Source organism: Carica papaya, chromosome 6 (genome assembly GCF_054855325.1).
Source record: "Carica papaya isolate Zhongbai chromosome 6, ASM5485532v1, whole genome shotgun sequence".
Classification (NCBI taxonomy): Eukaryota; Viridiplantae; Streptophyta; class Magnoliopsida; order Brassicales; family Caricaceae; genus Carica; species Carica papaya.
Window position 1 is genome coordinate 4012466 of NC_142314.1, and position 23762 is coordinate 4036227.

General features: G+C 34.3%; 3 protein-coding genes and 1 non-coding gene across 5 annotated transcripts; 2 read left to right on the top strand and 2 right to left on the bottom strand.

Annotated features, from left to right (window-relative positions):
- Positions 1-994: 994 nt before the first annotated feature.
- LOC110816440 (RING/FYVE/PHD zinc finger superfamily protein) lies at positions 995-7760 on the bottom strand. 2 transcript variants are annotated; one of them, XM_022044638.2, is made up of 9 exons: positions 6372-7760; positions 5813-6177; positions 4222-4747; positions 3626-4098; positions 3377-3535; positions 2898-3243; positions 2705-2781; positions 2463-2585; positions 995-1777 (listed from the first exon to the last, which is right to left on the bottom strand). In XM_022044638.2, exons 1-9 carry the CDS (start codon positions 7252-7254, stop codon positions 1478-1480), a joined length of 3252 nt encoding a protein of 1083 aa, XP_021900330.1. In that variant the 5' UTR covers positions 7255-7760; the 3' UTR covers positions 995-1477. The 2 variants fall into 2 exon arrangements, with proteins under 2 accessions (XP_021900330.1, XP_021900329.1); XM_022044637.2 differs by having other exon boundaries at positions 3626-4747.
- LOC148253233 (small nucleolar RNA U3) lies at positions 4976-5190 on the bottom strand. Its single transcript, XR_015812947.1, has one exon. It is a non-coding gene; the product is annotated as a small nucleolar RNA U3 (small nucleolar RNA).
- A 2294-nt stretch (positions 7761-10054) lies between the features above and the next one.
- On the top strand, positions 10055-15249 carry CID11 (CTC-interacting domain 11). The gene is made up of 10 exons (XM_022044658.2): positions 10055-10680; positions 11189-11296; positions 11407-11451; positions 11530-11602; positions 11712-11824; positions 11916-11975; positions 12070-12117; positions 12260-12328; positions 14712-14773; positions 14880-15249. Exons 1-10 carry the CDS (start codon positions 10207-10209, stop codon positions 14935-14937), a joined length of 1110 nt encoding a protein of 369 aa, XP_021900350.1. The 5' UTR covers positions 10055-10206; the 3' UTR covers positions 14938-15249.
- A 1206-nt stretch (positions 15250-16455) lies between these two features.
- Positions 16456-17408, top strand: LOC110816537 (DUF4228 domain protein). Its single transcript, XM_022044768.2, has one exon. It carries the CDS (start codon positions 16598-16600, stop codon positions 17255-17257), a length of 660 nt encoding a protein of 219 aa, XP_021900460.1. The 5' UTR covers positions 16456-16597; the 3' UTR covers positions 17258-17408.
- Positions 17409-23762: the final 6354 nt, after the last annotated feature.

Consider the following 23762-nt stretch of genomic DNA (forward strand, 5'->3'; position numbering starts at 1 on the left):
AAGAAAAGGACAGGCAATTGGCCACCTCATAATTTTTTTTTACTTTCTTTTTTATTTTTAACTTCCTTAATCCACTAATCACTATTACTACTTGTACTTTCCAGTTTCTACAGAAATTCTCTTGACCTTGGGGTTCAATCTAGTTTTGGTAAATATATTATTAAGCATTGAACACGCCATGTTCATTTTCTTCTCCCCCTCCCCCCCCCCATGTGCATTCAACACCAACCGCATATGCTCCCATTTTCTTTTTACCCTAATTTGATCTGAATTGAAATAAACTATATCAATCCAAATTTGGAAAAAAAATAAGTTTGATCAGTCATCTTCAGATAGAAAATAAATAAATTTTTAACGGCAATCACTCGTTAATTTTAGGAGCTTTTAATATTTTATTTTATAGTACTGAATACGTCTTCAAGCACAATGTCAACAAGGAGGACAAGCCTTACAAAGTAGAATTAGAACTTGGGACTGACTATTGAATCTCTATACTGGATTGATGTCCCAGAGGCCACCATGTCAAGCCTATTGACTCCAGAGGATGAGTCCTAAGCAAAACTCTTATTCGCTTTAGCTCATCTAAAGCTCTTGATCTTTATTGCAATAGGAATTGAACATAAGATAGATTCATAAATAATTAGTATTATTAATAGTCTCAGATTTAGCGGCGAATAATATTCTACTTTCAAATTTTAAATATATTAGTGTAATTAAGCTTAATCGGCATAATGTTTCGTGTGATATTGACCTTCAAGATAGAATGTTTGAAAAAATAAAAACAAAATAAAACATCCAAAACCAAAACCAACCCCTTCAGGTATTTGGAGAAGAAAAGAAGTTAAGAATCATTCATTTCTTCCGGTCTATATAACTTATCCACATGCAAGAAAAGGAAGGGCATCACTTGCAAACCATTTGCTCCAAACAGAAAAACTAGGTAGAAGTAGAGGGTTCATTTTCTGCCTTCAACCCAAAGCAACAGGGTAAAGAATTGAGAAATAAGACTTCACCAAACCTTTATAGCAAACTTCAATCCTAACCAATCAGTTTCTTTAGGAAAACAAATTTACATTCTTCTTACAACCCTAACTAATTTCCTACTCCCTACCTACGCTACTTTAATCTGACTCTGCCTCTGCCTCTTCTTACAACAACACTTGGCATAAAGCCACAAAAATTACACTATTTACAACAGCGTTACATGTTCAAATCAAGAACATTAGGAGCTGCACTGCAGCTTTTAAAGCCCAAAACCCAATCATGTTATATCAAAGGAGATTTCGAAGAAAATGACTGAAACAAATCCAATCTCACACACAAAAAACCCTCCGCAAAAATGGTTGTTGCTATTTAAGGCAGAAGCCACATCCTGACCTGATGATAGCAGTTTAACCCACAAGAACATAAATATATAACAACTGCGTAGTCCATGTCTCATCTGAGCTAGCTGACAAAACCTCCCTCCCTGCTGTTTTTAGGCTCCACCATCCTGAATCTCATCCTCGCTGAACATGCTTTCCTCGCTGGAATCAGAAAATGGGCCACTATCCTCTTCTGTGGACTCTGTTCTTCGTCTCTTCGCCATATCCTTTATCCGTCTTCCTTGCAAAACCAAATGCCTTCGTTTTCTGGCATTCCGCTTGCCTTTGGGAAAATCTTCTCTTTGTGCGTTAAGGCTTTTAGTTTCTACCTCCTTCGTTGTTTTCCCTTTGCTATAGTCATTGCCTTCTGATTCTTCAGCATCAAGCTTGCGCCTTTTTCTAGTTGAATTAGTCTGAGAAAAAATGTAAAGTTTAATTTCATTAAAAGGTTGCTATCTGTATCTAATGGAGACACTAAAAGAGAAGTAGTTTTTTATTTATTTTATTTCATTTCTTTCACATGGTTGGGGTGAACCAACTCCTCACTTCCAGGCAGTTCTAAGTCTCTTTTTATTGTGAAAATACTCAGCTCTCATTTTTATAAAATATCACTATTGATAATTACTACAAAGCAAGTATATAGGAAAAGAATCCAACTTCCTATCTTGAAACTGAATCCACAAGAAAATCTTTGCAAGACCATTTTGATTAGATATGCAACCGGATTATTTTTCAGAAGACAAATGCATTGTATATGAAGGGGTGCAATCCATGTTGGAGTGATTTACAAACAAACTAAAATATCAAGCAGGGTCCTCTAAACTGAACCAGATGTAAGAGAGGGTCACTATAAAAAAAAAAAAACCGTATCTAACACCAAAGACCTCTAATTCAAGTAAAAGAAGTGAAGCATGGAAGTTCAAGGCTTAACAGTCCATAAAAATTCAGATTTGCCAATTCCTATGCTTCCTTGCCTCCCTCCTTTGATCTATATCGCCCAAATGAGACTGTTCAATAACAGTTTTTTTTTTTGTTTTTTTGGAGAAGAATGCGTGATAACAGTTTTCCGTAGAATAAAATAGTTTTCTGTGTGCAAACCTTTGGACCACGATCAACCAAACGAGCCCATTCCTGGCGATTCCTCAGACAATCAAGAACAGCCTGAGAATGACTTGAATATGCATAACGCTCTCCATTATGCTTCCTCAAGTTAGGCCAGTGCTGCAAAAGGAAACAGAAAATACAGAGAAGAATCAGAATTGATTTCTCTCCCCACCAAAACTTGCAAATAGATATCTATGAAGAACAGCAAGCACTCCGCAAAGAAGATGCAACCATACCGGTAAAACAGCATCAAAAAGTTCCTCATGGCTCATTCGCCTACCATGGTTCTTCATCAATATTTCATTGATCAAGCCTAGTATGACAAAAAAGGAATGCAAATATAGTTAGTAAGAGAACCTTTTAGAACACCAGCCAAGAGGCAAAAACAAATAAATTCATAAGATTCCCCCTCTCATAAGGGGCAGTTACCAGGTAAAGTGCGATGTAGTGGACTACGAACTGTGCCCAGATCATCATCAGACATATGTCTTGGTGAGTTGCGGATCGATGAAAAGTTATTATCATTTGCCTCGTTGGAGGAAGAAGGGCCATTACTTGTGGTTGCGGAGGAGGGAAGCATGTTCTTCTTTATTGCATGCACTGGTGGTACTTCAGTCTCTTCCCTTTTTGATGAAGCTTCTGCTATAAGTCCATTATCTAGTCTCCTCAGATCTGGTGAAGATGGAACTTTGTTAGTCTTTTTAGCTTCATCATCAAGCTCACTAGATGAAAGGACACCATCCTTAGATGCATCCTTGTTTTTTCTTCTAGAAACCTATGGAGAATCAATAGAAGATCAGCAACAAAAGCTAAACCCAATTGACAAGCTCCATAACCAAAGGATGTAAATGACTTATTGGGATGATATATGAGGTCAAAATGCTGTTAATAACAAGAGCATATCATACCAAACCATGATCCTTCCCTCCAGAACTAGATGTTCGCTTTGTTAGCGTACTCATAGCAGTTGACGAAGCCAACTGGGGAAGACTACCTGCATTACGAACCCTAGGCACCCGAGGCACTCTAGGAGAACTGTTGAGTTCTTGATGTAAAAGCAAAGCAAGCTGAAGAAAATAAAAAAAGAAAAATTTAGAACATAAGACTATTAGAGAAGAAAATTCTTATTAGAAAATAAATGAAAGATCTGTTTTCACCTCTTCATCACTCAGAGTTGTGGAAGAATTTGAAGGAACAGGAGGATGAACAGATTGTGCATGATTTTTAGATGGCTGGAAATTCGGGTAACCAGGTTTTTCACCCTTCCGGGGAACACCTGAAGATGATGTCCTATTTTGTACTTGTGAAGAACACTGATTCTGGAATGATCCAGCAGCGTCCCCAGAGATAGAAGTGACACCAGTATTCTGCATTGAAGAAGTCTTTGATGTTGATGGTGGCACAGAATCTTTAGAATCTGATACAGTTCTCTTAGAAACATATGTATGCGAAACCCTACTTTGATGTGACACTTTAGCAGACACAGAGGACTTTGGATGCTCTTTGAGGGATTTCCTTGCAAACTTCTGCCTATCTCCATCTCTGACATCATTTTTATGTTCCTTTTTACTGCTGGCACTGCTGTCGGACATTAGTCGTTCCTTAGAGCTTTGATCAGAATGCTGAGCATCTGCAGGTTTAATATTGTCAACACCAGATGATTTCACAGTACTGGAAGAAGTGTAAGATGATTTTCCAACACATACTACCACTTTACGCTGACTAGAGACAGCCAAAGAGTTCAGAGCAGTACCATTAGGTTTTAATGACTCCTCGAGCAATTCAGAACCATGTTTGGAATCTGAAGAACCTTTCTGCACCAGTGCAGAACCTTCTGAACCTTCCACTTCTCGTTTAGGTCGACAAGGATCACTGGACAATTGATCAGCTTTATCTGTATGGCAATTATTGACTGCTTCCGAAATTCTATCAAGACCTTGTACCTTCTGGTCACTAGACTGTAAACTGCCTGCTGCTGAATTATTGATTTTAGAAGTCTCTGACATGTGATCTACAGCAAGCACTGAATGTCCAGCATCAACACTGGGGGAAGATTGGGAATATAAGACACCTCTAGAACTATCCCTGTCCCTTTCCAATTTCACTTCAACATCAGATTGCTTACAACCCGAACCACTGTCTCCATTAAAATCTTCTTGAATCTGTTTGCTCGCATCTTCAGGTGCACTACCAGCTATACCATCAATAGAATGCTTTATAACACTTCTTTCAGAACCTTCAAGGCTACCATCTAATCTATCACCTCCTATGCTGTCTCCCTTTTACAAAAATAAGAAAAGAAAAGTCACAAAGCTATCTCCTTATGTCTATCATGAAAAAAGCTAGTTGCTGTATGAAGCAGTTTAAATAAAGTGAGAAATTATTTTGAGTAAACAAGACATTTAACAATTTTTTTTTTCTTTTAAGCACGCTCCATATAGGTCTGGACAGTTATTTTTTGATGAAAGGTCAGGACAGTTATTTTTAAAAAAAAATAAAAGATGTTGGGTCTGTCAGATAACTGTATGGCCACCCCATTCAGATTCTCTGAGCTGGGAACAATCCTCATACTGCCACCATAAAACCAGAAGGACTAGCCAGCAACCACTCACGCTCTAGCCACAAAGTCTCATTATATCAACCAGGCTTGGGTCCTGTCTCCTTAAAACTCAAGGATACAGAGATACAACCTATAGAACAGATTCTATTCAAGTAAGGTCGTGAAAGGTCAGGACAGTTATGACGACACAAAATGATGATCAAGCCCACGAGTCCTAGGATTTGCCCAGAAAAAATATTTTTTTAATTCCTTTTAGGTCTTCATTTTTAGTTCATTCATGCCAAAGAAGGCCAATCAATCTACACCACGCACAATGTTATATTAATAACTCACAATCATTCGAATGTTCACTCAGCCCAGCAGATGTTAGTTTCTTCCTGATATGAGTGCTCAATGTAAGGGATGAAGCAATACTTATAAGAACAGCAAAGAAATCCTTGATCAAGATTCCATTAATGAAATCACGAAAGATCAAATTCTTCAGTATTGGCCTGGTTTTTCGTTTTTTGAAAGAAACTGGCCTATGTGTTACATTCTCAGCCAACCTATCTGCAACTATAACCCGAGATGTGACATGTGCTTTTCTATATTATTGCTTTTCTTCATGCATACTAAAAACATAATTTTGGAATTGCAACTATCATGGGGATGTTTAGCATTTTGAGCCTCTAATGTCCACCCAGTGTTAAGGCTGTTAAACATGCAAACAAACAGACATAAAGTACTAGACCTCCATATTATAAATATTTCCATATTACCATGTGTAAGCCAAAGAGAAGGATACCTTTTCTTTTACAGGACAGCTCTCAGAATCCATTTTATCTGGCAAGGAAGCAACATTGGCCTCGGGAGAACTCTTAGTGCCTCCAGGCACTAGACACTCAGGTTCACCAACCTCTGGTCGAACTCCAATAGTAGGATCACATTCAGAATCATTAAAAGGTGCAGGTTCCATAGAGTTCACAATGGCCATTGATTTTCTGTTCACCTTCTCATCACTGTTGTTCGAAGTAAGAGTATTTTCTGGCAAGTGGTCACATGGAACAGAATCTCTTGAACTCTTTTTACTTTGAATTTCGGTCTTGACAGCTTCCGAGTCTCTGTCTCCAGAAAATTCCAATTGTTTTGCATCGCCACTGGGTTTAGACACTAGTGATAAAAAAAGTAAAAAAATCAGAATTAACATGCTTATGTCAACTAGTGATGAGATTTATAATCCAAATTCTTCCCGTCAAAAGATGAGACAGTAACAGAACTAAAAAAATATTCTAAAAATTATCTAAGAAGCAACCCATTTGTCTTTATATTCACAGTGTAAAAGCACCAAAAAGTAGATGGATAACCTGCTTTAGAGGCATGTGTATTTCTCTTCTTTTCATCAGTCACCTTATCGGCAACTCTGGCCTTCTTCTTGCTACTCCGATCTCTTGATGTTCCGGACTCTTCTTTCTTGCGCTTATTTGAATGTGCCATATCAGGATGAAGCAAGCTTCTATCCTCCTCACCATTCTGCCAATGCCCAATGTCCACCTCCTCACCTTCCCACTTCTTAGCATCTTCCTTCTTCCCATACACTGCTTCCTCATCCCTGTCACTGATGCCAACTAAACCAGTCATGGGTGCATTCATATGACTATCCTTTGACAATAAAAACAGAACACCTGCACCATTATCTACTTGATTCCGATTTTCATCCGAATTTTTCACTTGATCTTTCTCATTGTCATCCCAGCAAGGAAATTCCCTATACTGAAAATTAAACTTCTTGGGCACATATCCCCTGCACTTCCATAACTCCCGTGTAAAAACTGTAGACAGTCCTGCAAATAGAACAGGGTCACCACCAGGAATTCCTTGCACATGAACTTTCTCTTCCATTGGGATATCAGCCCAAAGCCTAAGGGGGGCTTGTGCAGGTGCATTGGCAGCATAGGAGCTCTCCATCCTCAAGGTCTTGGTAGGCAACTCAACCAACAACTGTGCAACCTCCGTCTCCTCACTATCATTCCTATTATTCTTGTTCTTGCATTTATCGCATGTAAACAACTCATCCCCCTTCACATACCGAGAGCACCTTGTGTGCACCCATACCCCGCACTCATCGCAATTCACCATTTCTTCACCGTCATCGAAATTCACACCACAAACGCAATCCACGGTCCAAGAGCCATCAACCCAGTCCTCGTGTGGGTCCGCGCTTTGGAGACGGTGCGACCGCCCCTTCATAGTTGTAACCTCCTCTGTCCTAAGAACTAGAAACCTAACCTTAATTAACTAAAGCCTCGACTCTTCGTTAACAAGTAACAGATAAGGGAAGGAAAAAAAGAAAGATAGTAACCTAACCCCAAATCCTAAAGTACTAAGCTTCCAATTCACATCGTTATACGCGGAATCAAATAATTGCCTATATAAAATCAAAGTAGTTCCCTCGATTTTTGAAGGAGATTAAGTTCTGAGTCATGAGCGAGAGATAATTCAAATCCAAGAATGATAGTACCTGGAAAAGGAGGAAGACAGAACCTTAAATTCGATGGAGTTTTCCGCGTTAGCTTCCTCTGTGTGCCTCTTTTGGTTTCCACGGGAAAACAAGAAGTCGCTTGATTGAGTTTGAGAAAGAGAAAGATGAGAAATTCAAATTCTGTGAAATTGCAGTTTGAGCAGCATGGGATCTTTTTCAATCAGCACGGACGAAAATGGCTTCTCTCTCTCGCAGGGGTGGGCGGAACTGAAAGTCGATATTAATAAATTTTATCGTTTTTGGCGTCCATCTCTTTCCATTTACTCAATCGAACGCGCCTCGGCTCGGCTCAGCTCGGCCCATTTATGTGAAGCTCCATACGGTGATGACCGTGGCCCAATTTTGATAGTTAGGTAAGGGTTAATTGACTTTAATACAAATTCTATGAACCCAATAAAAAAAATTTTAAAACCTATAAAATTTCTAACCTCATTAAATAATGAATAAGAGATTGGAAAATCAACAACAAGTTTCTAGTAAATATTATTTATGCACCGTCTTATAAGTTTAAATGACAATAAAAACGTTTTAATTGTTTAACGTATGAAATAATTTTTATTTATATATGTCTATGTATATTATATTTATATCGAAACTAAATTAAAAATCATAAAATAAAAAGATTCTGAAAATTCACATATTACCATATAATAATCAACTTTTTATTTATTAAAATAAACTAAATCATGATTTTTGATATAATTAAATTTTATTAAACTTTATACGTATTATCTATAATACTAAAAGATAAAAATTTAATTATTTAATGTACGTCATTATATAAATTAATTGAAAGGGTATAATATAAGAATTGTGTTTAGAACTTAACATATAATTAAATATTTTTTAACTACTTATATAAATGCACAAATTGTCAAATTGATAATTATTATTTTATAAAAGTAAAAAATATATAAAAAAATAATAACAAATCAATAATAAATCTGTATTTTTAATAATCAATTGTATATCACAAGAACAATCAAATATACAAATTATATATGTATATGTATATATATTTATTATTTGAAATTATTTATCTTATTATTTACATAATCAATTGTATAATATTTGAAAAAAATATATAAATAATGAACTAAAATAATTGTTATACAAAAATGTAATATTATTGTATGTTCTTAGACAATCGTTATGCATTTACTTTTTTTTTAAAAAAAAATGCACAATTAAATTTAGTGCAACTCGGTTTGTCTTTAGTTAATTTGAGTTAAATTTTTATTTAAATATAAAATTTAATATTAAAATATTTTATATTTAAAAAAAAAATTTAATTAGAGTTTAGAGGTAACGTTTAATATATAATATCTTATATATTATTGGATAATATAATATTTTATATGTTGAAATATAGAATATTATATAAAATATTTTAATATACTCAATCTATAATATTAATATATTTCAATAAAATATAGAATATTATTGGGTATATATATAATCTTAGTATATGCATACATAATATTTTGACTTATACATTACGGACAAGAAGAATGGATATTAATTCAAAATTATACGGGTTGAGATATATATATATATATATATAATTTTCTTTTTCCCGATTTAAAAAGAATTTTGAATATTTTAATTTCATAATTGAATTGGATTCCAATTTTGGAATTTTGCAATACATATTCTAAATAATCACAATATTAGGCGAGAGAATACAAGTGAATGAATTGAAATGGAGGGCATGTTTGTCATTTCATGTTTGACTTTAATATTTATTGAGTTAGAGTTGACTAAATTCATTTATAAAAATAGTTAAAAATAGAAATTGGGTCAATCATAATTTTTTATATAATTTATAAATAGAATCATATTTAAATTGTTTTTATAATTTTTATAATTTTATTAAAAAAAAAAAGAAAAGAAAAACAAAGGCTGCTTAGGAAACTTGAAGCCTTGAGCATTTTCTGGAATTACTAAAATGCCCTCCATGATGGATAAGTATTGGCAAGAGCGGTTATGGTAATTTACAAAAGCAGTAAAGTATCAGACACATACATGATGCATACCAAATCATGGTCCAATCACCACCTGCCACGTATGTATTAAACAACATGTGATACATACATACATACATACGCATACATGCATGACTATATAATATGTATGTATGTATGTAGATGGCCGCGTTCGGCCAAAAGCAGGACATGAGTTGAAGAATTAAAGCTCCAATTTTTTTAGTAGGATGTGAAGCGGATCATCATCGTCTTCTGCTCCCAACCGAAGATCTTATTAGGCTTCTTCCATTTATCTCTCTCACGTAGTCAGACGCATTTTACTGCGAAACAAACAGTGAAAAATACGAACTTTAGCCACTGTAAGAAGTGAAACAGCTTCTTGCTTTTTGTTTTTGTTTTTTTTTTTTTTAATTTCACTTTTCATTTCTTTTTAATTTCTTTTTCCTGCCATTTCGTTTTCTCCGTAGTTATCTCGAGGTTCTTTTGTTCTCCTTCAATGGAGACGATTGCGGGTTAGCTTGAGATACGTGATCTTATATTCACTAAGCTGCAATTTTCAATTGTGTTTTTGGGTTTTTTCAGTTTTATTAGGTTACTATCTGTATCTAGCTTTTGATCGGTCGATAGAAGAGCGGAAAATTTGACGAGTTGTGGGTAGATTCGAGGGAGTCAATCATGGCAGTCGTCGAGAATACTGGTGCTGATTTGGGGGCGAGTGTGGGAGCATCATCAGTGTCATCATCAACCAGTCAAGATTCAAGTGTATCATCGCTTGATCAGGATCAGCCGAAGCAAACCCACGTTCGATCGAGAATCGACACGGGTTTGCATCAGAACAGCAATCTGCCGGTTCTCCGCCATGATCAAGTTCTCTACGGGAAGATCGGGGCTCAGGTGGGCCACGTGGCGAGATCCGACGGCGGCGATGGCGACGAGAGTTTCAAGCGTGATATGAGGGAGCTGCAGGAGCTCTTCTCTAAGCTGAACCCCATGGCTGAGGAGTTCGTTCCTCCTTCGCTGGCCAAGCACGGAGGTAATGGGGTCAACGGAATTAATGGAGGGTTTTATTCTAACAGCTCCCTTTTGAGTGACAACTTCAGTGCTGCCGCCAGAAATGGCCAAGTTAACGAGAACTCTGGTGGTCGACGGGTATTGACACTAACACTTCTTTTTTTGCTTAATTTTTCTTTTTTGTGTTAGTAGCTTTTTCCTGTTTTGAAGGTTTTGTTTTGTTGATGAGGAATTTTGCTTTACTAGAAAGGGTTTTATACTCCGCAGTTGATTCAGTGCGTGGTATTAGGTTAAATTTTCTGTATGTCTCTTGCTATTTGGGTTTTTTGTCATGAATGAGTCTTAAATTTTATCATGTTATGCGTTCTTTATACTTTTTGTCCAAAGAGTGGTTAAGCTTGTTCCATGGTTGAAATTCTTTTGATGGTTCATTGTATCAAGGAGCTGTGACATAGGAACTATATCCTCGATTGTGCGAGGAAAAATGAAGAACTAATAACATTGGCCTATTTCGTCATGTTCAAACTTATTGGTTGCTTATATTCAAAATGATGAATATTTTAATCCTCAAAACTCAAAACTTGTCCTTTCTACATCATCAACGTATTTTTTGCACGGTGTTAACTGGTATGTGTATACGTTTCAGAAGAAAATTTTTGGACTAGGGAAACGTAGGCTGAATAGCCGGACAAGTATGGCTCAGCGTGAAGAAATAATTCGAAGAACTGTGTATGTTTCTGACATTGATCAACAGGTATAAGACTTCAAGTCCTTATAGATTGCAATGTCTTTCCCACTTTGGATTTTTATTTGATGGTCAGAGATTGCACTTTCCATATAGACTCATGTTTCGGTTTTTTGTAGGTTACTGAAGAACAGCTTGCTGGCTTATTTGTCAGTTGTGGACAGGTAAAATATTCCTGTCGATTATCTGAATGTCTTTTGTCGTAACTGCATTATTGAGTTAATCTTTTTTCCTTTTGAAAGGTGGTTGACTGTCGTATATGTGGTGATCCTAACTCTGTACTTCGTTTTGCCTTCATTGAGTTTACTGACGAAGGTAATGGGGACGATTTATTTTCCATTATCTAGTGTATAGCTTATTTGGGCTTCTTCTATTCTAACTTATTTATGTGCATAATTGCTTCCCTGGTGGTCTTGTTCTCCAGAAAGTGCACGGGCTGCTTTAAATCTATCTGGGACAATGCTTGGATTCTACCCAGTGAGAGTGCTGCCCTCCAAAACGGCTATTGCACCAGTTAACCCAACATTCTTGCCCAGGGTGAGAAAGATGCAAATAATTGCATTAGAGGATGTCTAATTTAGTTCTTTATACAGAACACCTTGCTGATCAAATAATATTTTTGAGTCAGAATGAAGATGAACGTGAGATGTGTGCAAGAACTATCTATTGTACAAATATTGATAAGAAGGTGAACTAGTTTTTAAATGAATAAATTATAAATGTGGTCCTAAGAGTGAACTATAAAATCCTTCAAGTGATCTTATGTGATTTGTTCTGTGCAGGTTTCTCAAGCTGATGTTAAACTCTTTTTTGAATCTGTATGTGGGGAGGTTAGTGGTGGTTTATTAGATATTGTCTAAGCATAAATATCTTTTTTCCACTGTAATTTAAGAGGGAATGCAGCAAAAGTATTATAAGTTGCTTTCTATCCCTGAGGGAATTCAGTTATTGATTGGCGCTTAACTAATGCAGGTCTATCGTCTGAGGCTGCTGGGGGACTATCACCATTCAACTCGTATTGCTTTTGTGGAGTTTGTGATGGTAAATTTTTCATGCACTTTATTACAGTAAGATAATCTTTTTGTCCTGTGCATAATTCCAGGATTGCTCAACCCTCCTGCGAACTATGTGACAAAATTTTTTAACTGGTTCGTGCTACGTGTTCACTTAGGTTCATTTTGGCTCTTGATCCTGATCTCTAAATTTAGAGATCTAAAATTAAGAAGAATTGGGGGAAGTTAGTAGACTAGGATTTTAAGGAGAGCAAGAGGAAAAAGGTATAGAAAGAGGGAGTGAAAATTTTATATTGTAACAAACTTTCTTTCAAAATTGAGATTAATTTTGAGTGAAATGGAAGAGCTAGGTGTCAAAATAAAGAGCAAAAGTCCATGAAACAAATACTCTCTCTCGGAACTTAAAAATATATTGATTATCTTGTTGTGGCTATAAAAAGGATTTGAATTCAAGATATCTTTTCTAATACCATGGTCCACTATTTTTTAATTGTTTGATTATCTAATGGAGGGATTTACAACGATCGTGTATTTAGGGACAGCAATTACTAATGAATTATTTGAGGTGCTTTCCATAGTTACTTCACATTGAACAAAATTTAGGAACAGAAAATGTAGGAAGGCTGAAACTTAAGTCTTTCTTCTAAAGCATTATATGCATGTCTAGCAGTATTCTTTCTGGAACCTGAACTTTTTTTAGTGTTCAGAAGCATTTCAGAGTTTCAAATTCCTTTGAGTCAATGATAAAGTTGTCAATTAGGATTCATTTCCTTTCTCCTTTTATGTTTTCTTCTTCTGACTGCCAAGAGGTGGAAATATTTGCACATAAATATTATTGGATTAGATATTGACTACTGAATTGTGATGCGATTTTTTTTCCATTTAGAGAAACAGAGTTATTAATATTCTGTCATTTTTATATTTACACTGATATTGTGATGATTTTATTAATTGTGATTATGAGCTGCAAGACAGAGATTTCTGATCTTAACCTTAGAACAACCCTGCAGAGATGGTAAATAATTAAATATGCTGCTAAGAGTTTTATAGGTCGCATGAAATTCTTTGAATGAGGATCATGAGCATTATGCTTTCAGGGTAAGCTATTATATAGAAAGGAGAATATATAATCCTTTTTGTATTGTACTTGACTCTCTGTTGTGTTTTTTCCCTTTTAGAGGAGACTCATTCGTGGCCAGGGCCCCTTTTTATAAATATCAGTTAGTTGAGTTTCTTGACTGTGCATGTGCGGATAAGTATTGCCTGTAACGAACTAATTAATTACGCTTTAGCACCTGTCTGTAACCTTTGATGTTGATCTCTTGAATTATCAGATGAGATCATATTTGAGAAATACATAGGTTAGTTGTTGTTATGGAACCTTACTGTACTATCCTAGTTAGTCTTTGTTTTTTTTTTTTTTTTAAAAAGCCAGAGGAGGAGGAATGATATCAAAAAGCAAAAGTACTGTGAAATTCTAATAATGTATTTCGTCTTAGTTTATAAGTAGCTCTAGCTACGGATAACCTAGTATTTTCTTAGGAGGCTAAGGATACGTGGATTGACCTCCAAAAGTATGGCAATTTCTATTTCTGTTCTGTCTGAGTTTATAAGTAGATCTACCCTGGAGATATATAATATAAATTATATTTATAAATTGGAGAATATATATCTGTTGCTCAGTACTTAAAGATGATTAAAGTTGGTCATTAAAATTACTGAAGAATAATTGAGGTCAGAAGATAAAAGTATGCTATAATGAGAAGGCAGAAAAAATTTGTTATGAAGATTTAGGCATGGGATAAGTTTGATGTGGTCTGTCTTTATTTTAAGGTATAGAATGTGGAAATGCTTATGCTAGGTTTCTGGTTAATTGAACGTCCATTTAACAGTGATACGTGAGAACTTGCATGTCAACCATACATGTGAATTGTGACTCTAACGAGGGTGACAATATTTTCGTATGGTGGCAATCCTTTTGTATTGAAGGTAGTGCAATGAAGACGTTTTTTCTTTTTTGAGAAAGAAACCAGGGGATATTTGGCAATGCTATTCTTAGTTATTTTTTCAAAAAATGCTATTCTTAGTTAGGTTCAGAACACTTTACATGACTATATGAAGTACAAGTACCTTTGACAAGGGATAGTCAAAAACTTTACTGGCAAAGTGTTTATATAGAATGATCAATGAAGAAATGGTCAAAAACTTCTACCTAGTAAAAGGTTTATATAGAAGGAGCATGTGATTGTTTGTTGGTTCTGTTAGGATCAGAGTCTTGAAATGGATTTTAGATTTTGTGAGTGGCTCATTTTCTCACAGGATTAGTTACTAACATTTGCGTAGATGTTCTCGTTTGATCCTAAATAAGAATGTATATGAATGTGCATAAAAATGTTATTATTGCTTTGCAGGCTGAAAGTGCAATTGCGGCTCTCAACTGTAGTGGTGTGGTTTTGGGTTCGTTACCAATAAGGTCAGAGTGGAAGATCTTCCCTTTTCTTTACATTGTAATAAAAGGTTGATGTGGTATTCATATGGATTAGTTATTAACTCGGCATCTGCGTGTTGTGTATGATCAGGGTGAGCCCATCAAAGACTCCTGTTCGGCCACGTGCCCCTCGTCTTCCCATGCATTGAAATATCTTTGGCATGACAGGCTGATTTTAGTTCCAGTTCATATATATGGAGATAAATACACACACCCATGTAAAGATGTTTCCTACATCTCTGGTCTATCTCTTTTGTACTTACCTTTGGTTCCCTGCTTCGTAGTCCGGGATCTTTATGGCAGGGCTTATGCCATGTTTATTCTAGAGATGCATAGAGTTGGAATTTCGAGGCTTTGAAAGATATTTAACAGCTTAATCATGGATAGGGCTGGTCCCAAAATTAAACTTCTTGCAGGACTTCTGGTAATTAAATCCAACAGAATGTAGCATTTTTATGTTATGTGACCTCACATACTCATGTTTTCTCCATTTTTCACTCTGATATGATCCAAAATTGCCTATCTACTAAAATGGTGAGAAGGTTATTTTTCGCATTTGCCTGTTCAACTTTGCTTTGAAGTTGCTCTTTTGATTTTCCCATTCTTCTTGCTAAATTCTGTGCGACCACATGGCTTGGCCAGTTATGTGGGTAAACTACTTCGTGGCCTTAAGGTCTAGATTGAAGTATACTCGGTCAAATTGGTGATTATAATACATGAATTTGATTGGATGGATATCATAAAATCTATTCTCATTATGCATGCATGGCTCTTGCTCCGTCTAGCTGGGCCAATTCTGTAATTTAAACTTTAATGTAGCAGCAAAAATCCAGTCTTTTTATATATTGGCTCTAGCATGGATCATCGTAATGAAATTGATCAGTTTAATTGGAACTGAAAGCCATTTAGAGGTTTTTAAGTCAAGTTGCAAGCTGTAGCTGAAGTTTGGTTTAAGGCCACTTACGGGTCGCGCAAGGATTAAGGCGGCTTTAGAAGTGCAGGTTTCATGTGAAATTTATATATGTATGTATATATATATATATATGGGTGTGTTTTTGATATTGAAGAAAATAACAGAAAAGAAAATGCGGTGAGCTACGAAGTCGAATGTCATGATGACAGTTTGACAGATGCCTCCAGATCTGTAAACCCTAAATATTAAAGAAGAACACTTAATAATGGAAAAGAAAAGTCTGAATGGATTAGATTGCGCCCAGATGTCTCATCTTCCCAGGTTTCCCGCGATCTCCCACTCCTTTTTGTTCCTTTTCTTTTTCCTCTCAATTCCTTCCTCTTTTTGTGCTTACATGTACATACATGCATAGTTATATATCTATATACACATACATGCACACTCATATACATATAATCCATAAATTGGAATTTAGAAGCCGGCAAACTGTATGGACATGGTTTTATAAAGAGAAAAGTGGATAGTAAAAAGGGCTTCCTCCGTCTCTTTCTTCTTTGGTATAATGTTGACCAGTCTCAATTTTCTTGAAATCTTTCTCAACAATCTCTGCAATTCTGCCCTAACAGCAGGATAAAGTTTTAATTTTTTTTTTAAAAAAAATTGAATAAGAATTTTTTATCTTGCGGTTGGACCCCCCACTGAATCACTTAAGAATGAAACCTGTATTGATCTCAAGGGCTCACCTGCCTTTTTTCTTCTCTTTAATGTCTCAATATCATCTTTTACCTACAAAACCATCCATGGAAGCTCTACAGTCCCGTCCACTATTATCTCTCTCCCCATTTCCTTCCAAAATATAAGAAGAAGAAGAAGAGAGGAGAAACCCATCGGCGTAGATGGGAAACTGCCTGTTCGGAGGCTTAGGAGAGCCTCCCGCCGGTGATCACAGCGGCGGCGGCGGCAACGGCTTTGGCATGATAAAAGTCATAACATCCAACGGTGGTATAATGGAGTTCTCCTCTCCGGTAACAACCGGATGCATCACCGACGAGCTCCCCGGCCACGCCATCTTCCGAAGCCACGATCTGTTCTGGAAACCTCTATGTCACCGCGAAGAGCTGGTCCCCGGCAAATCCTACTACCTGCTTCCGATCGGTCAGAGCTATGATAACGTTGTCAGACAGGGTCATATCCGATCAAACAGCGCCATACCCACCACCTCGCTCGTTGCTCCCTACAGGATGTCCTTAGATTATCAGGGTACCTTAAAAAGATCCTACACTGAAATTTTCTCCCGCGAAAACAATAAGTACTTGAAGAATAATGGATTTTGGAAAGTGAAGCTCGTGATTAGTCCGGAGCAGTTGGCGGAGATTCTGTCGCAGGAGACGAGAACCCAAGAGTTGATTGAGAGTGTGAGGACTGTCGCTAAATGCGGGAACGTGCCGGTGTCGTCGTCGTCGTCGTCGTCCATGGCGTTTTCCGATCAGTGGAGTTTGTCAAGCAGTAGAAATGAGTCCTGTAAGAAAGATGATTTTTCGTTGTTAGATTTCTAGCAGGTGGTAGGATCTCCATTGATTAAGCTTGTAATACTCTCTTGAGTTTTCTCTCGCTCTCTCTCTTTTTTTTTTTTTTTTACTTCTTTCCGTTTTTAGTGTACGTAAATTATTAAGTTTTAATTGTTCCTTAAAAAACCATAAAATTTTAATTAACCATGTCAAAGTACAAAGAAAAAAGAAATATATACATATATATATATATATCAAATATAATTTCTTACTAAATTTTTAAGGACTATGGTATTAAATTTTTTGATGTATATTATCAATTTTGTGTAATTTAATAAAATAAATTATATTAAGATAATTATGAAAATATAAATATTTTATTGTATATTTTAAAATATATATAAAAAAAAGTTCAGAGATGGGAAATATATTAAACTGACAGCCCATGTCTTTAATGGGCCGGACTTGGAATAATTTAATTGTGTCAGAAAAAGTGGGCTGTTTGGCACGGGCCTTAATTCACAAACCTTTGCCTCCTTCAAACTAAATTACTCGGCTAAAGTATATATATATATATATCTTTTACTTTCTACTTTTTTTTTGTTTAGTATTTTATAATTTATTTTTTTTATTATACACCTATTAAATTTTTGGAAATTTTTTTTTTAAAAAATTACAAAATAATACTTTAAAAAACTAGTGATTTTATATAAATAAAAAAAGAAAATTTTATAAACTTGAAATGTAACCTAACTCAAAGATAAGAGATTTATATCTCAATTATAATTATCATTTAAATCAAATATTTTACAACATAAAAAAAAAAATAAGTCTCATATTATTAAAGTCCAAAAAAAAAATTAATATGTTAATGAGTTCTCAATTTCTATCTTACTCATTAATTACCAAAAAAAAAAAAAAAAAGGGTTCATAGCTTCGTACTTTTTGGACACTGCCTGCCTCATAAAAACAACATCAAAACTTGCTTTATATTTTGGTGGGACACCCATTTCAAAAATCTCCATATATATATATAGATATAGATATATATAGATATATATGTATATACATATTATGTGAGTTTTGCCTATCAGGAAAAAAAAAAAGAAAGAAAAAAAGTAAAGGGAAGCAGCTTTATGATCTTGTTCAATTAATCAAGGAGAGATTTTGACCAAATTCATAAAATTTGCAATAATAATGACTCTCTTTGTTTCTGTACATTGCAATTTATTTGCTACGTCAAAATCAAATTAATTTTTCTCTTTGATTTTTCAGCCGCCGCGAAACGGTGTCGTTTTACAGTTGATGAATTTTCTATCTGCTATGGTTTCAGAATTAGGGCTTCATTATACTAAATTGAAGGAATTTTACATTCCTGGGTAAATAATCTAAACGAAGGCAATTTAATTTACTTATTTTTGTCTTTTTTTTCTATGCATATATGCACGTATGTATGTATGTACGTATGTATGTATGTAAGCCTTGAGCTATATATATAATTAATGCATACGCATCAAATATATATATATATATAGCTCAATTTTGTGATTTACATGATTTGAGACTGAAATTATATGTGCTTTATTTGGCTGCCTAAAGCATGTCTGGGAAAAAGGCAATCTATTCAAAAACATGATAACCATTTCATGTTTCTAAAGTTATATGCCATATATATCTTAAATATTTGCCAACCAGCCATTCACATTCCTGTTCATAAAGCTTCCACACACACACACACACATATATATATATATATATGTATGTTTCTAATCCTGTATTTACTCAGTCGGATATTATATATATATAGAAAGCTAAAATAAGTTTTTAAGGGGAGCCATACAATATGTGTGTGTTTGTATAGTTGTATAATAATACATTCTATTTTACGGAATTCTAATAAATTAATCTACTCGAACAGTTATTGTTTTACAACTCAATTTTTTTTAATTCAATTGCCATGATACAAGTAACATCAAATCCAAATAAAACAAAAATATACGTACATTTTTAAATATATACTTCACTATACAGAAGAATGCAATGTATGTATATATATATATATGAATATTTCATGATGAAGACACTTTGAAAATTAGCAAAATATAATTTTTTTTCATATTTATATATAAATGACTTTTGGGTCTTATATGTATACATTAGCAGCCACAGCCAGCAATATAATATGTATATGATCGAGAAATACATTTTTGGTGTGCTCAAATATGGGATTGGCCACCTTTAGGGAGTGTAATTAATTGAACCTCTCTAGAAACTAATGACTTTTATGATTCTGATTGAAGTGATGCTGATATTTTAACATTAATTAACATAAATAATTAATTAGTTAATTCGGGAAAGCTAAAAAATAATGCAAAGATAGAAAAGAAATAAAGTGGGGAAAATAATTTAATTTAATTTAATTGGGAATTAATTAAAGATACAGAAAGTATTTGAAGCAATCCCGGCCAGCCCATGTTTGACTAAAAATTAAATGATTTAACACATGCAACTTTGAAAGAAAATAGGCTCAAAGCTTTTCTGCTTACTGATAGAACTGGTATTATATATATATATACATGCCCCAACACACCTTTCTATATGTATATACACACGTATGTTTATGGGTTTTTTTTTCCTTCTCATTCATACTATAGGGTTCAAAATACTGACCATTTAATTAAAAAAAAAACTAGTGGTAATATTAGTTATGATAAATATAAGATTAAGAACGAGCTAAAAATATAAGTATCTAAACAAATTAATCATTCGGTCATAATTGTTGCGCTCGTAATATGTTTGCTTTTGATATAATTTCGAGCGTAAAGTTGATGATCAAGATTCTGGTTAGAAGAAAATTAAGATCACACACTGAGAAAGTTCAAGCAAAATTGGTCATGGCGGTTGTTGCTCTTGTTAAATCATCTTTAATTTTAATTAATCAAATCTTTCTTTTAGTTGGTAAAAATGGGTCCTTTCTCCTTGCTGCAGCTAACTTTGCCCGCCAAGCCGGCAGCATGTTGACTGATTATTTACAGATAAATCTGTTTGGAAGAAAAGAAAAAGTGAAGGAATATCACGAGAAAATTTCTGTGTGTTTAATTGAAAATACTTATACCCATCTCTTTGAATTGGAATAATCCATGTATTATAAGAATGTTACACGAAACTTACGGGTTTTTATTCTTGAAACTTTTATTTTTACAGTTCATTAATTATAGTTTATACTGTTTTTATTGTATACAAAAAAATATTAATTTATTTTTTTAGAAATTATTTTTCTGATGATTTATACTTATCTATATATTTTTATTTAAAAATTTAGATAAGTATAAATATCTTACAAAAAAATAATAACATCAGAAAGAAAATGAAAACATAATATAATAATTCATAAAATAATAATAATTAGAAATATTGCGTCATGAAGACGACCATTCTCGGAAGGATTGCTTCTCATGCAAACTTCACATCAACCACCAAGAATTTGGCGAAATTAAGAGATCATTTTAATTAATTAAGTTAATGCATCACTAATTATCATATCATTAATCTTAATTAATCTCCTCCTCTTCTTCTTCTTCTTATACATCGTATCTTTCTAATCATCATATGTTTAACATTAGTGTACCTGCCGTCACTCTACACGTCATCTACAACCACAACGACAATACAAGTATTGTCAACTTAATTAATAATTTTACAGTATGGTTTAAAAGAAATATGAATTTTACGTGCAATTATTAGTAAACATGTGGACATAAGACAAACATTCGTCCAACCACAATCTATAAATACACAATAAGATAAATGTTCCGGTAAAATTATTTTTCAAAAAATTGGGTGTTCCGTCAATTTTCAATCATGATTAGTAATATGGAATTTAGGGAAGGGTATAACGATCATGATTAGAGTCAAGACATAAACATAACAGAATTACATATGTGTATGTATGTGTGTGTGTTGGTGTGGGTGTGTATTTATGTATGAATCAGCACTAATCTAATAATTAATTGTTTACTGAAAAAATTTAATGATTAATTGTAAAATAAATTGAAATATTTTATTTAAAATTATAAATATCTTTGTTAATTACTTAATATATACATACTAATCATAATATAATTTTTTTTAAAAAAAAAATTTAACAAAATATTTAAAACTTAAATTTATCTCAAACCCATATTCTCTTATAAAACAATAAATATAATAATCATATATATATATATATATATTTATTTTTTAATTAAATGTAAATTTATAAATAAATTCTTCAAAAATTTAGATTGAAAGTGGTATTTGGTAGTTTGGTAGAGACCGAGGTTGTTAATCGTGGATTGACTTTTCATTTGGTTTGGTGTCATTTACTCATTTCTAGTTAATTGAATCACACTTTAACTAATAATTTCATGTTAATTTAATTAATTACATTAGGTGTCAAAACTGCTTTTAATTTGTGAAGAGAGATTTTACCATGTTAGATTTTTATTTAATTTTCAAAAATTTTAATTTTTTAACATATAAATAAGTTAGTTTATAATTTTAATTCTTTAACGATAAATCTTATTGTCGGACAACTAATCATGTATTAAAATATATAGATCTAGAATTGATTTGGAATTTATACGTGTTTAAAATTAGACACAAAAGCTCAACATTATAGATAAATCTATGTTATATAAGAAAAATAATAACTTAAAAAACTAAAAAAAAATTATTTAAAAAATAACAAAAAATGATAGAATTGTGTTAAAAGAAAATAAAAACTATGCAGTACGAGTTGTAATAAGACCAAATTATAAAGAAACTGCAAAGTTATTTTTAAAAAAAGGATTAAAAGAGTTTTTAAATCTTCTACTTATCACTATTGCTTGATTATATAACTAAGTGAAACTCGAACATACAATAAAATAAAACTTAAATAGTCTCTTACTATTTTTAATCACGTTTAGTCTTTAATTTTAGTTTATAATATATTCAATAAGTACTTTAAAGTACTGTATAATTGACTTCAACAAACAATTATAAGTAGGGGTATTCATCAATTTAGAATTTGATTGGCCTAATCGAATAAGGTACGAAAGTTGAATTGGGTAAGGCGAGGGGTCTAGACCTGTAACGTCCCGTTTTTTTTCTTAATGACACAGTTTAAAACAATTTCATGACCAAATACGAAAGTTTCATTCCAAATCAATCACACACATAGAAACTTTACCGCAATCAATTATTTAAAGTCAAGATAAATCTGTAACCCTAAATGTACATCACAGTAAAATACAACCTCATACACTTCTAGCAGACACTCTACCTATACTACTACTAATTTTTACACACTCTATTCTGCCCATAAAAAAAAATTCTTGCTCTGTTGCTCTATACTTTAGGCTCGAAAACAAGCAACTCCGATCCCGGCACCATCTCTACTTCATCTGTGAATGATAAAGAGTGAATACATATAACACAATACAGTAAAAATTAAGTTACAAGTATCATATACAACAATAGAAAACCCAGTATTTCTATATGTACTCTATCGACATAACCTACGTCATACCCTAATACCACCCTAGGACTACACATGACTAATACTTACCCCCGGTAATTTAAATATCATGCATATCAAGTGTGACCGTCTCCCGACGTCACCCTAACCGTACAAATGTTCTCACCCGTTACTAGTATCGGCAACCATCAATAAACCTTCTACTTATCGACCTCTAACAGGCCACACACACATACAGATACCATTCTCTCCCATCACCAATATCGGCGACCCAACCCCTTGCCCGTCAGAGTCTCCCGACCATCACCACTATCGGCGATCAACTTACTCCTTATAGGTAGCGACAACTAATATCGGCGTCCCCCCAATGCTACCAACTCAAGAACAATATCATCCCGTTCTCACTCCACCACGTTGTTCTGAAGCTCTCTTATACCTTTAACCTGTATACCGAACCTACATGCGTTTCCCCATAGGAAACACACTAACATTTAACACACACACACACCAGTAATGTTCCCTTGCTAACTACTAAATTTACAGTAGCTATACCAACCTATATACAATTCACACCCTCACATCACATAGCTACACCAACAAACCTCTATCCCTATACCTCACACCCACGCTCTATATGCCTCCATTTCCTACTCCCTAATTTCCAGCATACACACACTCCACCCTTCCATGCCTATCTCTACTCACAACCACACAACACTTCTTCTCTTACACGAATCCCTTCACTCACCGAACTCCTCCTTCTCCCTCCTCCCACAGCCTTCTCTAAGTATCCCCACTCACAATCACGAACTCTCTTCTCTCTCACAGACCTCACTCATACACCAAATTCCTCCTTCTCTCTCCTCCTGTGGCCTCCTCTATACACCCCACTCATACTCACACAAAATCTCCTCGCTCTCACGGATCTCACTCACTCACTCACCGAACTCCTTGTTCACTCTCTCCTCCCGCGGCCTCCTCTATGTACCTCCACTCATACTTACACAGAATCTCCTCTCTCTCTCGCAGACCTTTCTCACTCACCGAATTCTT

Bases quoted from the DNA above. Each gene is read 5' to 3' on its own strand.
- LOC110816440 (XM_022044637.2), bottom strand. From the start codon at position 7,254: ATGAAGGGGCGGTCGCACCGTCTCCAAAGCGCGGACCCACACGAGGAC. The intron at 6,178-6,371 runs GTTATCCATCTA...TTTTATCACTAG, and splicing joins TACACATGCCTCTAAAGCAG to TGTCTAAACCCAGTGGCGAT. The intron at 3,244-3,376 runs GTATGATATGCT...GATTCTCCATAG, and splicing joins GAGGGAAGGATCATGGTTTG to GTTTCTAGAAGAAAAAACAA.
- CID11 (XM_022044658.2), top strand. From the start codon at position 10,207: ATGGCAGTCGTCGAGAATACTGGTGCTGATTTGGGGGCGAGTGTGGGA. The intron at 11,603-11,711 runs GTAATGGGGACG...CTTGTTCTCCAG, and splicing joins CATTGAGTTTACTGACGAAG to AAAGTGCACGGGCTGCTTTA. The intron at 14,774-14,879 runs GTCAGAGTGGAA...GTGTATGATCAG, and splicing joins TTGGGTTCGTTACCAATAAG to GGTGAGCCCATCAAAGACTC.
- LOC110816537 (XM_022044768.2), top strand. From the start codon at position 16,598: ATGGGAAACTGCCTGTTCGGAGGCTTAGGAGAGCCTCCCGCCGGTGAT.